Source organism: Acinonyx jubatus, chromosome A1 (assembly GCF_027475565.1).
Source record: "Acinonyx jubatus isolate Ajub_Pintada_27869175 chromosome A1, VMU_Ajub_asm_v1.0, whole genome shotgun sequence".
Taxonomy (NCBI): Eukaryota; Metazoa; Chordata; class Mammalia; order Carnivora; family Felidae; genus Acinonyx; species Acinonyx jubatus.
The window spans coordinates 207,847,820-207,863,704 of NC_069380.1; the positions used below are offsets into that span (position 1 = coordinate 207,847,820).

The following is a 15,885-nucleotide window of genomic DNA, read 5'->3' on the forward strand; positions in this document are numbered from 1 at the left end:
CCGAGAATAGGTCGTTGCTCAAGAGGGACTACACTGAGCAAGCTCATAGCAATCGTTGCTAAAACTGGAATGCCAAGCCATTCAACTACTATGGCATGTTAGGGTAATGTTTGATGTGGAAAACAAACCCTAAAATTTATAAAAGTTCAAACAATGGATATTTTAGTTTTCATTCATGAAGCAGTATTATGTACCAGCTGTTTGTGGTCGATGAACAGCTTTCCTCTGTGTAGTGATTCTGGGTTGCAAGATTCCTCCATTTTGTAGTTCGGCTGTTTTTCCAGGGTTTTGTAGTCAATGATATTCATGTGCCTGAAGAACAAGAGTGTATAGAGGAGACTGAACAACTTTCTGAAAAGCTGTGGTCTGGAAGGGACACCCTCTCTTCTGCTGGCATTTCATTTCATGATAACTAGTCACATGATTACATAGAATGCAGGGGAGGCTGGGAAGCGTAGTCCTGGTCAGGGAATCTCCTTGCTGGTGAAAATATATCTAACATAAGGTCAATACAAATTTTAGTGGACTACTAGCTGTCTCTGCCACTTAAAACAGCAGTCCCCATTGCCTTCCATTTTCTTAGGGAGGCATGCTTGGTGGTCTCAGTAACCCATGTGGAATAAGATATTTTCCAGGTTGAAGGAGTATGGAATGAAGGTCTTTCTATCTTTAACCATGTTAACAACCAAGAAAACAACTTCTACAACCGTATCTGGTAATGATTTCCCACTTAGCGAGTCTTGTCACTTGGGCTTTTATGGCTCTATTCCTGACCTTGAAATTCGTGCTAAGACAACACTGAGGCAATTTTCTTGTTTCATATTGGAGGGGAAAATTAAATCGTAAGAGAATGATCTTATCTGTAGATAATTCAGCAGAATAATCATCTTGATTTAATAAGTCATGGGAAGGTTTTGGGGTTTGCAAGTATTATATATTGATAATTAAAGTGGACTGTTATTACAGATAGAAATTGTAGGGAACAGTTTTAGAATCAAGTAGAGTTAAAAATCAGGATATCATTAAGATATTAGCCCTAACATATAATACCAGCTGCTAAAAATGGTAGGAGGGAGATCTTACTTTTTTTGGTTGCAGGAGTTCAGGTAGTAGACGTTTGCACATGTTCCTTACTTTCACTTGAAATTATCAGATCCAAAATAAAATTCATTACTCCTTTCCATGCCCTCCATTAACCTCCCCCCACCATCTTCTACTTACACCAAGGATGCTTCTATCTCAGTCTGCGTCTTCAGCTACATGAGCAAGAAATCCCAGGATCTTTGTTCCCTCTCTTTCCAAGAGGCAGAATAAAGATGGTTAAGAGTTCAAATGCCAGAACCAGTCTGCATGGTTTAAAATCTGACTCTGTGTGGATTACTAGCTGTATAATCTTGGGCAAATTACTTGACTTCTCAAACCTCAGTTTCCTCACCTGTTAAGTGGAGATAATAGTAACTACACCACAGGATGAGGATTAAATGAGTTAATATATGGAAAGCACTTAGAACTTTACCTGATGCCAGGTAAGTAAGCTATGTAGAAGTGTGTGTTATTATTTTGCATCACTTTTTAGAGTCATCTGATTATATTTTAGGGTGTCCCTTCTCTCCTTCTCCACTGTACGTGTTCAGTTCCTCTTACCTCAAACTCAGAATGGTCCCCAGATAAGTCCTTACCTGCAGTCTTTTACCTTTTCCTCCACCCTTCACATTGATACCAAGATAATTTTTCCTAAGCCTCAGGTTCACCCATATCACTTCATTTCTTAAAGATGTTCAGTAACTCCCCAAGCCCATTTAAAAGTTAAGGTATCTTGGCATGGCATTTAAGGCCTCCCTGATTTGTCCTGACCTATATATTTACAGACATCTGTCCCATCACATCCTTCATGTTTTCCATGCTTTGGTTATACAGTGTGTTCTCATAAAGAATTTCTCTGGTGTTTGTCCTGGGTTCTTGGAGCATGAGCTTCTAAAATTTCCTGAGTGAGAGCATGTCTTTGTTATGTTAACAAGGTGACCCAGAGTGAACACCTAGACAGTTTCAGGATGGAGACTGCTCACCAGAAAGCTGTACCATATGATGAAAGAGTTAGAACTTTGGGCAGCCCACCTCTGAAAAGGGGAGGGGTTCTGGAGACTGAGTTCAGTTTCACAGACAATGATTTAATCAAGCATGCCCACATAAGGAACTCCAATAAAAACTCTTAATACTGAGTCTCAGTGGCACTTGCTGGTTGGTGAACATATTGATTTGCTGGGAGTGTGACATCCCATGATTTCAGAAGAAAAGAGAGCACTCTGCATTTCCTCTCAGACTTTGCCTTACATGTCTCTTTATCCTCCTGATTTGCATTCTTTATAATGAAACTGTAATTGTCAGTAAGCATAATGCTTTTCTGAGTTCTGGAGTCATGCTAGTGACTTACTGAAACTGAGGGTGTCATACGAACCTGCATTTTGAACCAAGTGGCTATAAACTCAAGGCTGTAATATAAAAATCCTGCCTGAATTTGTAGCCTGCCCCACAGAATTCAGACTTAAGACTTCATCAACTCTTACCTGATGCCAGCTTGCCAGCTTGCTCTATGGCCTTTCCAGCCCTCACAATCATGTGAACCACTTTCTTAAAGTAAATCTATATATAGTTCCCTGTCTCTCTCTCTCTCTTTGTCTCCTCTCCACCGCCCCCTCCCCCCTCCCCCAGCCTACATTAACACACACTATTGGTTCTGTTTCTCTGGAGAACTCTGACTAATACTGATGTGCGAACAGCCCTGAAGTAAGAAGTAAACATCTGAAGTAAGAGCATTCTTGTTGGAGACTGTCCTCTATCACTTGAGGGGCCTGTCCTAACTCTGAGTGGTTAGTACCAGAATTGGTTTTCAGTACACTCAGTTGGGGTTGAAGCAGCGTAACAAGCTGAGTGATTCTTTGCTAAACTGGCTCAAATCTCAAGGCCCAATTCAAAAGATAAAGTCTTTACAAAGCTTTCCACAATCTTCCAACCAGATTGACTTCCTCTTTCATTATTCTATTCCTCTTTTACTGAGTATATATGTGTCTTTATATGACAGTCTGCCAGTCAGATGTATAAGAAATTTTACTTTATTTTCTCTAATAGACTTTCAGACTTGGAGCATTCCTCCATTCAAGATGGCTGGCAGAAAATGTAGCTTAAGTCTTTCCTGGGACTTCCACTTAAGGTTTTTCTATGGTTCTTAGATCTGGCATGCAGGGGAGGGGCAGGATATAATCTCAGCTCATACAGGCTATCCTTGAGACATCTACTGTTTTTCAAGGTCTCTTAAGTCCATTGAATTATGGCAGCTTCTCTACCATACTTGGGAAATGACAACTTTGAGAAGCTACTAATGGGGTAGATGAAGAACTCACTTTCGAGACATCTGTGGATATCTAAGTGAGGAATCCAACAGGAAGTTGGATATTCATCCATTAAACCAACAAGTGTTTACTGAGAAAATATTTAGTATTATCAGTGAGTAATATCTTAGGTGCTGGGGATTTAACCTTGAACAAAAGACATGATATATTTACTTGTGGAAGTTCAAATTATTAGACATGATTCTAAAGTTCAGGGTGTTGGTCTGGATGGATAGGAAAATCTTGAAGAGCCAGTGAATGTAATGAAAAAAGCAAAGGTACAAGAGATATCAGATGACTGAAGGGGCAAAGTTCTGGAGTAGGAGGGAAAGATGGAATAAAGGACTTAATGGTTGATTTGGTCTTCTACTGACAGAGGGGCATCTTCTCCTTTGACTGGGAGAACAGTTGTTAAGGATTTATGGGAATTTGGGAGCTTGTAGATGGAAATAGAAAGAGAAGAAAAAGAGTCATGGCCCAGTTTTCTCAAAGCAAAGGCAAAAACATCTGCTGGGAATGAGGAGGACTGAGATTCAATGGGGGACTTGGGGAGGTGGAGATTTGGCAGTAGTCATGGAGGTCCTTGGAAGGGAAAAGATGCTGCCAAGCACAAATAAAGGAAAGCACAAATTTATGTGGACACCATTTTGGCAGAATTATGAGATTTTTCAACCAGGATAGTAAAGCAGATAGGATAAAGAAGAGATGTGAATCGTAGAGATGTGTCCTATTGAAATAGGACTTTAGCTACCTCCATTTTGACCTCAATGTGTACTTTCTACCTAATTAGGTTCTGTTTTTCTAGCTTATCTCTGAACTCAGGCAAAAGACCTGCCAGGAAAAGCATCCCATAATGGGAACCAAAACCACATCTTCAAGCAATAACTGCCCTGATGCTAGCAAGACCCCACATAACTGACCCCAAAGCAGTGATTGACCTGACCTTTACTTCTCACCTACATGTACCCACCAACTTTTGTTCCATATTTTCCTTATATAAACCTAGAAGTATTTTTTTTACTTTGGAGACAGCCTCGGGGACATCAGACCTCTGTCTTCCTGGCCTCACTGAAATAAATTCCTTTCTTGTTTCACCACTGTTCATCTCTCTGCCTTTGGATTTTGTCAGTGATGAGTGGCCAAACCTGGTCTATTTGGGATTCCTGGAGCCAGGTGCTCTTTTGCACCCTTGGGCCCTGGTTACAATTTCATCTTGTTCCATAGTATCTATCTCTGCAATTTGCACACAAGAGGTGCTCAATGAACTGTGCTGGAATTCAGTAATTATTTAAAAGATAGGAGGATAGGGTTTCCGATTCTGTGTTTCCCTCTCTCTCTGCCCCTCCCCCGTTCATGCTCTGTCTCTCTCTGTCCCAAAAATAAATAAACGTTGAAAAAAAAAAAAGATAGGAGGATAGGGAAATCTTGAAGTTCACTGTTGTGTCACCCATAACACAAGGAAGAAATCAGATGATGACTCTGGAACAGTAGAATCTCATTTTTTTCTTGAATAAATCAGTATCAATGTTATTCTAGAAAATTAAACATTACAGAAAGAAATGGAAGTTTTAATTCCAAGTAAGAATTATATTAAGAAACATTTTATTCTTTTAATTATTTTTATTATGATAATAAAACATATATACTCCCTTCCAAAAGGAAAAGAAGACAAATGTAGTAATTGGAAAATCCCTTACTTTTATTTAGTAATCTATCATTCCATTCTTCTCCTTATTAATAACCACTGAAAACATTTTGGAGCTCTGCCTTCAAAGTTTTGCCTCAGAGTTTTTCTGAGCATATTCTAACTCTAATTTTCTTTCTCTGTCTATATATACTTTTTAAAAAATATATTTTGTAGTAGACACTTTTGTTTGCTTCTTTAACATCCTTTATTTCCTTCCTCTCACCCCTATTTTGTCCAGGTTCCCATCTCATCCCCAGGTCCAGAAAGTGAGCCATTTCCAAGCCAGTCAGTGCATGGCATTCATTAGTGACTGGCACTGGTCTAAGGATATACACATGACTTTAGCTGGGTCAGTCATACTGAAGGGAAGAAATTACATTTTGTGCTTAGGAGAGAAGTGTGTGTTTTTTTCCTCTTGCTTAACAATTTATGTGAGAAATGGCTATATTTTTTGTATTAGATTAAAGGATCTATAAATATTGAAACCCTTTTATTGGCCAACGACTTTTCCTTCCCTAAAGATTCCCAGTACACGTATAGACAAAAGCCATTTCATTAAGGACTGGAGAGAAGGTATCTTTGGGTCTGCTGCTGTATGGATGGGACAGGGGAGCTTCTTCAGATAGGGATGCCATTTGTGTTCTCCTGTAAATGTGGCCTTATATCTGTCTTCATATCTGACTGAAGGAGGTGCATTAGTGACTCAACTCTTCATCCCTTTCCTATCTGCATGCTTTACCTTATGTTTCAGAGTTCCCACACAAAAGAAAGTATTCTTTCACTCCTTGAGCTTGGTCATTTGGCCTGTTTGACCAATAAGATGAGGTGCAAGTGACAGGTGTGCTGATTCTGAGCTTAAGCCTCAAAAGGTTTTTGTGTTTCTGTTTGCTCTCTTGTGCCTCTACTATGAAAAGAATAAACCTGAGTTCCCTTTTTGTCTCAAGAAAAAGATAGGAAAGTCACAGATCAGTGGTATTCCCAGCTGAACCCAGCCTAAATCAGCTGACTTCTGTTCTGTTGCTGATGTTGAACTCTTCCCAGCTAATACTAGTAGAACCACCCAGCAGAATCCAACCTAGGTCATTTAACTCCCACATAATGGAAAATTTGTGACAATACATGATGTTGTTTGAAGCCACTCAGTTTTGGCATGGATTGTTACTAAGCACCCATATAGCAATAGCTAACAGATACACAGATCAATCTGGTAGTTTCTCATTGTGGGAATGAGAGGGGGAAGGAGTAAGAGGGAGGTGGAGCCTCTGTAGAATTTCCTCTTTCTAGAAACATTGACAAAATGGGATAGATGTTTTTCTTTATCAGTTATCTAAAAATGTACCATATTTCTTTTAGTGATTTTGTTAATATTCTATAATATAGATATACCATATTTTATTTAGAATATTTACAATTTTTCTCCATTAGAAGCAGTACTGCATAGATATTTTTTGTGCATAATTTTTGAGCCCTTTCTGTGATTATTTCTTTAGAAAATTCTTAAAAGTGGAATTTTGAGGAGTGCCCGAGTGGTTCAGTCGGTTAAGCATCCAACTCTTGATTTCAGCTCAGATCATGATCTCATGGTTTGTGAGTTCAAGCTCTATGTTGGGCTCTGTGCTGACGGTGTGGAGCCTGCTTGAGATTCTCTCTTCTCTCTCTCTCTCTCTCTCTCTCTCTGTGTGTCAAAAATAAATAAATAAACATTTAAAAAGTGGAATTTTGGAATATACCCATTTACATTTTTCTATTTCCAAATCACCCTCTTAAAAGTTTGCACTAATTTATACTCACACCAAAAGTATATGAAAATGCCTTTCCCCGCATTGAAGTTTGGCAATATTTTTAATTTTCACAATTTTATAGGTAAAAAATTTACCTCATTATGTTATGTGAATTTTTTTATTCTGAAGGAGATCCAGCATATTTTCATATTTTTAGAATAAATTTCACTTCTTCTGTGAAACTGCAGCTCACGTGCTTGTTCATGTTCCTCTTAGATTGTTTTTTGCTTATTGATTCGTAAGACTCTTTAGATATTAAGGCCATTAGCAGTTTGTCACATTGTTACTATATTTTTCCAGTTTATTTTTATCTTTTCTTTTTGTTGTGGATTTTTTTAATACAATAAAAAAATTACCAATATTCTATATTTTACATATGCAAATGTATCACTCCTTTTCTTTTATGGTTTCTGGGTTTTATGTCTTTTTTAGAAATGCTTTTTACATCCAAAGAGTATAAAATTATCTGCCCATGTCTTCTAGCATATTTTTCATTCTAAAAATTATATCTTTGATCTACGTTGGATTTATTTTAGAAGAAGTCAGTTAGTTCTTTCCTCTTTATCTAAAATTGGCTAGTGTATTGTTCTAATCTCTATTAAATAATGCACCTTTATCTACTAATTAAAAGCAAATGAAAATTTTTTAAGTACACGGATCTGGACACATAGGTTTTCTATCTATTCCATTGATTGTCAAAAAACAAAACAAAACAAAACAAAACAAAAAAGAAAAAAGAAAATTAAAAGAAAAAAGAAAAATCTAACCAGGGATATCTGCAGTTTCTAGGCAAGTAATACCCTTGCAAATTTTTGTGCTGATAATTATTATCATTTTGTGACTTGTAAATGTATAACGAAAGTAATTTATATTGCCTCTAAAAAATGAATAAAATGTCAAAACCACCCATATAGACTCTTCTCAATTCTTTTCTTCTCCAGAATTGTGCAGGCTCTTCTTAAACATATATTTTTCCACATGATATTTAGAATAATAGCATATATATATATATATATATGTATATGATGTAGAAGACTACACATCATTTATGAAATATGACTATTTCTGAGTAGTGGGGTTGAGGAATGAGGTCTTTTACTTGCTGTATTATAGATGTCTGTGTTTCTTGAATTTTGAGGAACAAGCATTAGTTTAGTAACAAATATTCAGCAAAGATTTAAAGAAATATATCAGCATATGTAAATATTATAATCAAAGACCTTAATGAAGTGTTTGTGTCTTTTAGTGTTTTGTTTTGTTTTTGTTATTGTTTTTTTTTGTGCTTGGTCTCTTTGGGTTTTGCAATATGCAATGATTTCATCTGCCAATAATAAATATTTAGTTTCATAAAACATTAAAATCCTGTTTAATATTTATATTTCTTTCTTTTTCTCCTTGTCTAATTGCATTTGATAGCATTTCTAGAACAATGTTAAATGTGGTGACAGTGGAATTCCTGCTGTTTTATCTCTAAGTTTAATGGAGTACTTAATATTTCACCATTGAGCATGACTCTGGCTTATATTCTATTTTATTTTACTAAAGTTGTTTTTTTTTCATTAAAAAATAAATCCTAAGCATCACTTAAATCTACATTGCCAATGTCACATCTTAATTCATGAAATTTTATTAATATGTAAAAAAGGGACTTCACAGCATATTTATCAGTCTTGTGATAGGGCATTTATTGGATTTTTATCTAATTAAATTATTCCTTAGGCTATAAAAGCAATATTTCACTCTTAGTGGATAAAAGTGTCTTTAACTTAATATTAAAACATTTTCTGATTATTTATCTTTTTTGTTTAATAGCTAGTCCAATTTATACTTTGCAGCAACTAATTTGTCATAGAAAAAGTCCTCAGCCTCTGCGAGTTCTCTTCTCCTTGTTGAGAAACCTTTACCCAGAGTAGAAAGGGAGTGACCCTAATAATTTACAGTTGAGGAGTCCACCAGATCAACTCAAGTGTTTCTGCAGAATTCAGCATTGAAATTTTATTTTTCAAACCTCAGGGGCTTCCCGGGTCATTTGCTTCACATTTGGTTTTCACCAGTAGCTTCTGGAGTGTTAACGTATTCCTCCCACCCACCAAGTTTTACTCATCATACTTTCTTTGCCTGAACAGCTGCCTCCTTGTGAACTATACACAAATCCCACATGAATGCCACAAGCAAATAAAAGGTAGAAGTTAGATTAGACTTCAGTGTGCATCTAAAATAAACTAAATAAATGAATAAACAAGATTAAATGCAGATATTCATCACAGAAATGAAGCTTCGGAAAATTCCTTCACCCTATTGTTTCCCCGTTTCTGTGGTTACAGTGGTTAATAGTGCAGCTGGGGAGGTAACTGTGGATGGGGAAGGCAACTGACTCCTTACACGTGGCTGCCCAGATGTGCCGCTCACTCAGGGATGCAGTGCCTGCCTCTGAGCATCCCAGCCTGGCATCATTCTATCCTGAATGATGGTGAGGAAGCACACTAATATAGCATCATTCACTAACATGCTGATTCATTCATTCCATGTTTATGGTTAAGTAACTTCTAGACCTTAGGTGCTGTGTTTAACAACAGACATAAACCCCAATAAGTCATAGAGTGCTTAGAAGACCAGAGGGGAGTCAGATGAGGTAATTGCAGATCAATGTGGTGACAGTAGGGGTAAGCATAAGGTACTCTAGGATTTCTCCATCAACCCTGATACACACATGAAATTTATTATGCCACACCCCTGATTGAAATCCTTCCAAGTACCCCCACCCCCTGAAGGCTAAATCAAAACTTCTAAGCCTGGCATGTCAAATGCTTAACCACTGGTCCCCACCAATTGTGCCACATGCCATCTCAGCCACTGCTCAGTAGACTTCGTGCCTGTGGATGGCTTCCAATGGACCACCTGCTGAATGAACCAGCAACACTCTTCATTCATTCTCTCTGTGAGATACACTGACACCCATGTTGAGACTTGGCTGCCAGCAGGCTATCCTCCAGTGCTCTCTGTACCCACCAAGTGAGACACAAACTCACCCAAGTCAGTCCTGTGTGTCCCAAACTCATTTAGGCCAGTTCAACCTGTTATTGTAATCACATTATGAAGCTGATAAAGTATGAGTATGCAAAGAAAGTCTGATGCTGATCTATAAGAACTACCTTCAATGGTTTGAAAATACTTGACAAAGGCATGTTGAAAGAATATTGCTAGGGGCACCTGGGTGGTTCAGTTGGTTAAGCATCCAACTCTTGATTTCAGCTCAGGTCATGATCTTAGGGTTCGTGTGTTCGAGCCCTGCATCAGGCTCTGTGCTGACAGTGCGGAGCCTGCTTAGGATTCTTTCTCTCTCTCTGTCTCTCAATCTCTCTCAAAAAATAAATAAACTAAAAAAAATTTTAACTGAAAAAAATTAAAAATTAAAAAAATTAAAAAAAAAAGAATATTGCTACCCATATGCTTGATAACATGATGGTGCAAGATTAGGCTGAGGGATACCTTTAAAAAGTTAAGCATCTACACTTAGATTTTTTTGTAGGTGTTTGAAAGTCCTTATCCATTTTAAAGAAAGCAAAACTAGACAAAGTAGTTGATGTTTTGCAGTGTGTTACCAAAGAAAGATAAGGTGAAACTATGGTCAGGAACCCACAACCCAAAGGAGAAGGTTTGGCCTTGTTACAAAAGGGTGGTGAATGGACATACAGTCAAATGTTTTTAATTAAAATAAAATGTTCCAGGCATATATGTATTATTTTTTTATACAAGTGCCCTGTGTCTGACTTTTGGGAATAACCACCAATGCCCTACTCTTCCCGACTGAGGCTGACAAGGAGACATCACCTATTGTAGCTGTAACTCCTTAAATGCCCCAGTGCTCTGTCACAGCTCCATGGCTTTGAGCGCATTGTTTCCTCTGCTAGGAAACGTCCTCTGGGCTCCTATATCTGGCACATTCCTACTTACTCTGTCTTGCCACATCAAGTGCGATTTCCTTCACATTACCTCTCCTGGTTTGTTTGCTTGTTTGTTTGTTTGTTTGTTTTCTCAGCCAGCGGCAGAATGTCCTTCCTATATTTGGGGACCACCCCAATCTATGAGGCACAGCCTCTTACTGGAGAAGATGTAAATGCCACCTATATTCTTCTCTGCTTCCCATTGCTAGGGCCCAGGCACATGAGCCTGGCATAGTTCTAATCAACCACAGGCTCCAGCTCTACCTCTAAACTGGTGGCCAGTAGGTGAAGCTGCTGGATGTTGCTGCTTGCTCTGCTCTGGGGTTGGTGGTGACAATGGTGGAGGCTCTTTTCAGTTTCTGGATGTGCCAGTGGTAGAGATAAGGGGAGGCTCTGTGAACTCCATGTTCGATTCTCAGATATTCTGGGAGCACTCTAGTAGCCTTTATTAAATTCCTTTTCTGCACAAATCAGCCTAAATTTGCTTCCATTGCTTACACTGAGAATCCTGATAATGCTTTGCCTGCAAGCAGTGATACGACACTGGAACTATCCCTATGTGTCTCTGTCCCCCTGTGATAGTGAGCTGGGAACAGTACATCTCATCCCTGTAACTCCAGTGCCTAGCACGGAACAAAGTAAGGCAAGGCAGATCCTCAACAAATTGCTGTTTAATTCATTAACTTGTGAATTAATTACTTAATCGATGAGTGACATTCCTCTGAAAATCCAAATATAAAATGACAGCAAGTGACACCAGAATGTTTTCAATGGTTGAGGAGGTCTGTGGCCTATTCTGTCCCTATTCTTCACAGAAGACAAGCACAGGCAACAGAGAGTTCCATAGCATTTAATTAAATATGAGATGGTAACACACGTCGGATAGTTGTATACTTAGCAGCTCTGCAAAATGTTTGTAATGCATATGGGAGGTACATGGTCAAATCAGAGACCTTCACTGTAGTGAATGATGGGTAGTTTTTAGAAAAACCCCAGAAAAAAACCACTGAGCTGACACAAATGCCATCTGATCTGCACCATTCCAGATGTCTTGACCACATATTCTCACCACCTTCCTGCTGGTTCCGTCTTGTAGCCTCTCCAGAAGTGCTATGGAAACACAATATGCACATCTGAAATAGCCTCTACTTGGCTTTTCTGAAGGAAATTTCCGTGGAAACTAGAATGACAGGAGAGGCAAAGGCTAGTGGAAAATCAGTCGAATAATCCAGGGGCTCCCTAGACCCAGCCAAGATTGTTTAATTGCCCAAATCAGCTGCCTGTTTACCGGTTCTCATTTCATGTTCTACAGAACTAGCAGTTCACGCTTCTGACTTATGCATTGTGTCTGAGACCAATTTTTCTTTCCTAATGAAATGCAAAAGGAGGTTGGTGGGAACAAACTTGCAATCTGACATTATACCTTGTCCTTGAGTATAAAATCAAGCATTAGCAGCAATTATGATTATAAGAGTATAATACATGGATTTTAAATCCCTCCAGTAACAGATAGACGTTCACACACTAAATTCAAATAATAACCTGTGCCCCAAAATACTGAAACATGGGATTTTAGAGTGGGGGTGGCTTTGATCTTTATCGAGACTTATCTCCTGATTTCTTCAAGAGATTGTCTATCAGGGGAACAAACTTATGGCTTCCAGTCCTGAATTAACATGTAAGGTTTCTGTGTTCCAATTTCCCCAGAAGTTAAAGATGACAACAACACACCTCATAGGACCTCTGTGAATAAGGTATAGGACACCCCGGTTGGCATGGGATTTCCTGTGATAACCTCCTCTTTGAGACCTAGTTCCCATTTCTACAAAAGGTAAAGAACACATGTCCACCCGGTGGAAAATGTCTTCGAGGGCTGACACACCAGGTAGGTTCTGCTTTCCCGCCACACAGATGTATATCACTTGTCTGGCATTTTCCCTGACTGTCTGCAGTTGGGCACCCTGAACATGCCTCTATTATAGCACTTTGTGTTATTGGATCATTTGTTTACAAAGTTGCCACTTTTATCCGATTTTCCACCTTATGAGGGCAGGGTCCCCAACTTTATTCACCTAACCCTGTGGCTGGCACATAGCAGGCTTTCCATGAATACTTGCCAAGGAAATGAAAGGGATAATGCTTAGGGAAATGCTTTGAAAATCACAAAAGCACTAACAAATCTAAGGGAATAAGAGATTATATTCATCACTACTGATTCAGAGAAAAGGATTTGGAAAGTACAATGGCCAACAGAGGAGTAAATGATCTTATTATCATTAGGCCTCAAAGCCAACAGATATGATTTTAGTCCAAAATTTAAAACCCCCTTTACAGATATCACAAAACAAAACAAACAAGAAAATTGAAAAGTTAAAAACACTTAGCCCCCCAAAAACTAAAAACAAGACAAAAAGTGTAAAATGTAAACAAAAACAACGGAAACAACCCCTTGAACAAAACAAAACCCTGAACTATGCCCTTCATTACTTCCTGTGCCTCTGCTGCTCTGTGTGGTTCTGCATCTGTCCATGGTCTGGGGGGCTGTGGGATGGGTGTTGGCAGCACTCCTCTGAGCTGAGATTTCTCAGCTGCCTTGACTTGGTTTGAGCTTGTCACTAAAAATTCATCTAGACCAAGAAATGCATGTTCTTTACCTTCAAGAACATGGCCCCAGTCGGCTCACTCACTGCATGTGCTTATAACTCTTCTCCCTGAAGCTTGTGGCAACAGCCACAGGTATAAAACTCAGGACAATTTGTGGATGCATTTGGATTGGGGCAGTCTCTACACACAGAGAAGTGTTATTCCCGGCTCATTGCTCAAATGCACCTGTGTCTGGAGTTGGCAACAGGTTCTTCTATTTCAGATGGATGCAGCCGGGTGGTATTAGCAAGACAATCATGCTCTCGATAACTAACAGAAATTCTGGGCTTCTACTTTTTCAGAAAAACAGAATCGAATGGGATATGTGGGGAACAAACTTCAGTTTTCGTAGACATGGCTGGCCATGGTAGTTCATACATCACGTGACCCTTTCTTTCTCAGTGTTTTTAGTTTGGTGGCCATGTCACTGTCTGGGACACTCCTGATTTATGCTTGTTGTCCTGGAATGAGTATTTATAACTCCTCCTTTCACTTTCAAAAATGACCCAGTTTGGACAATAAATGACATAGTCACCCCATTTGTTATTAGTGGGGTTTGTCACTCAAGAATAGGATAGTCCCTAGTCAAGGAGAAGGCGCATGCTTTGGGGGGAACCATGGTTAGACTCCCGACCATCAAACCCCACACTGAGGGGGGAGCAAAATGGACAAGTTACTTCATACTTCCAAGTCTCCATTCCATCATCTATTAAAAAAGAGAATAATAATAATAATGATGATAATAATTGTACCAATGCCTGGGATTACTATGAGGATGTAGGGAGACAAGCTATGTAGAGCCCACTGGTAAATAGTAAGTCTTAACAATGATAGCTATCATCCTTGTTCTCCTTTTCCTCTTTCTTTCCTTGCCCTCTTCCTGCCTTCCTACCCCCTCCCTTCTCTCCTCCATCCTTTCTTTCATTCTTTACTGTTTTTTTTTCCCTGAAATAATGGAATAATTTGGGTTGCCTGAAGCAGAGTGCTCCTGCCTCAAGCCAAATGCCCCTGGAGTGAAAAGGAGTGATCCAAGCCATGCTTCTGAATCTTGTAGATGATACGGAGGGCTTGCCTTAATTCTGTCTTCTTTGTGCTTCGAGGAAGAGTAGGCAGAGCTCAGTCATCTTTGTCAGTCATCACAGTTCCAGTCCTGGGTTTCTGAAAATTCACTGGTTTTGGTAGAAACTGGACATGGTGACATAGGCTTCTTCCTGGCTCGATCCCAAGGAAGTGAGAATGGGTTGTCCCTGGGCAGCTGGGTTCAATGTCAGGATTCCTGATTGGAAAGGAAATGGAGTGGGCCCAGGGCCATTTGTAGTTCCAGGGACAAGCAGCAGGCCCTGGTACACATGAGGCTCATTCTTGCCACCATCCCCGAAGTCTGGGGGTCTGGAAGATGGGAGCACAAGGGCCTCACACATACTGACATTCCCAGCCAGGCATCCGAGGGGTGAATCTCCTCTGAACGTTTTTGGGGTGATGACTGCATGCTCAGATGGCCAGGTGGGGCTCTGCACACCCCCTACAAGCCTCTGCTTTTCAGACTCCTCTGGTTGTGGCAGAGAAGTGTCTTGCAGAAAGCCTTCGGCTTCATCTCTAGCTTGAATTCCATCCACCTTATGAATCTGGCAGTCCAGGAAACTTTCAGGATTGAAACTCACATTCAAATTCTACACCAAAAAAAGAGAGAAGGCATTGAGAGTGCTCCAAAGAGACACACCAGCAAAGGTTCAGTTCAGGGAAAGATGTAACAAACTTTCTGACAGGGGTTTACCAGAGAATGTCAGAGAATTACCCACATGTTTTAGTTGACTCTACCACTGGATGCACTCTGACATGTCAGTCTGAAGGGACTGGCCATGCCCTCCAGCCCCATGAAAGCCCAGGAGACTTCTGAGACTTGTATCTCATTTTAGTTTTCTATATCCAGGGAGCTGCAGCTAGGATCTTGCAGTTATGGGATGCACAAAAGACCAACACTTGTGGTTCAACTGTTCCCTATCCTGCAATATTATTCTTGGCTCTTGGAATGCCTCCAACACTGTGATAGAATCACCAGAAGCACTTACCTTTTTTGGTTTCTTGCAAAGTTGTTCCAGAGTCTTCTTATGATCCGGGAGACTGGGCCACACAATAGGTTTAATTCTGAAATAAGAGGACATTGAGAAAGATGAAATGAACAGTGAGGGAGCATGCATGCACAAAAGGTCTTTCCACCCATTCTGAGCCAGAAATCAGAAGAGCAGATTTCTAGTCTTGGCTCAGCCACAACTAGGCGGGTGAACTTGGACAAGTGACTTGCTTTCCCTGGGCCTCAGTGTCCTATTAATTCACAGAGGGGTTGGACCAGGGGTCATTGTCAGTGATCTCTGTGAACACCTTTGGGAGAGAACCCTGGAGAAGAGGAACAGTGAGGCTTGGCAAGGGTGTGGCTATGAAACCAA

At 39.7% G+C, this 15,885-nt stretch overlaps 1 protein-coding gene across 2 annotated transcripts in view; it reads right to left on the reverse strand.

Annotated features, from left to right (window-relative positions):
- Positions 1 to 11,633: 11,633 nt before the first annotated feature.
- IL7R (interleukin 7 receptor) overlaps positions 11,634 to 15,885 on the reverse strand; it is a 28,494-nt gene continuing 24,242 nt past the window's right edge. The window contains exons 7-8 of one of the 2 annotated variants that reach the window (XM_015076800.3): positions 15,511 to 15,586; positions 11,634 to 15,111 (exon numbers count right to left, since the gene is read on the reverse strand). In XM_015076800.3, the coding sequence (XP_014932286.1) occupies positions 14,608 to 15,111; positions 15,511 to 15,586 (580 nt within the window). In that variant the 3' untranslated portion in view covers positions 11,634 to 14,607. Of the gene's footprint in view, positions 15,112 to 15,506; positions 15,587 to 15,885 lie in introns of those variants that run through there. The other variant, XM_053201509.1, reaches the window with a different exon arrangement.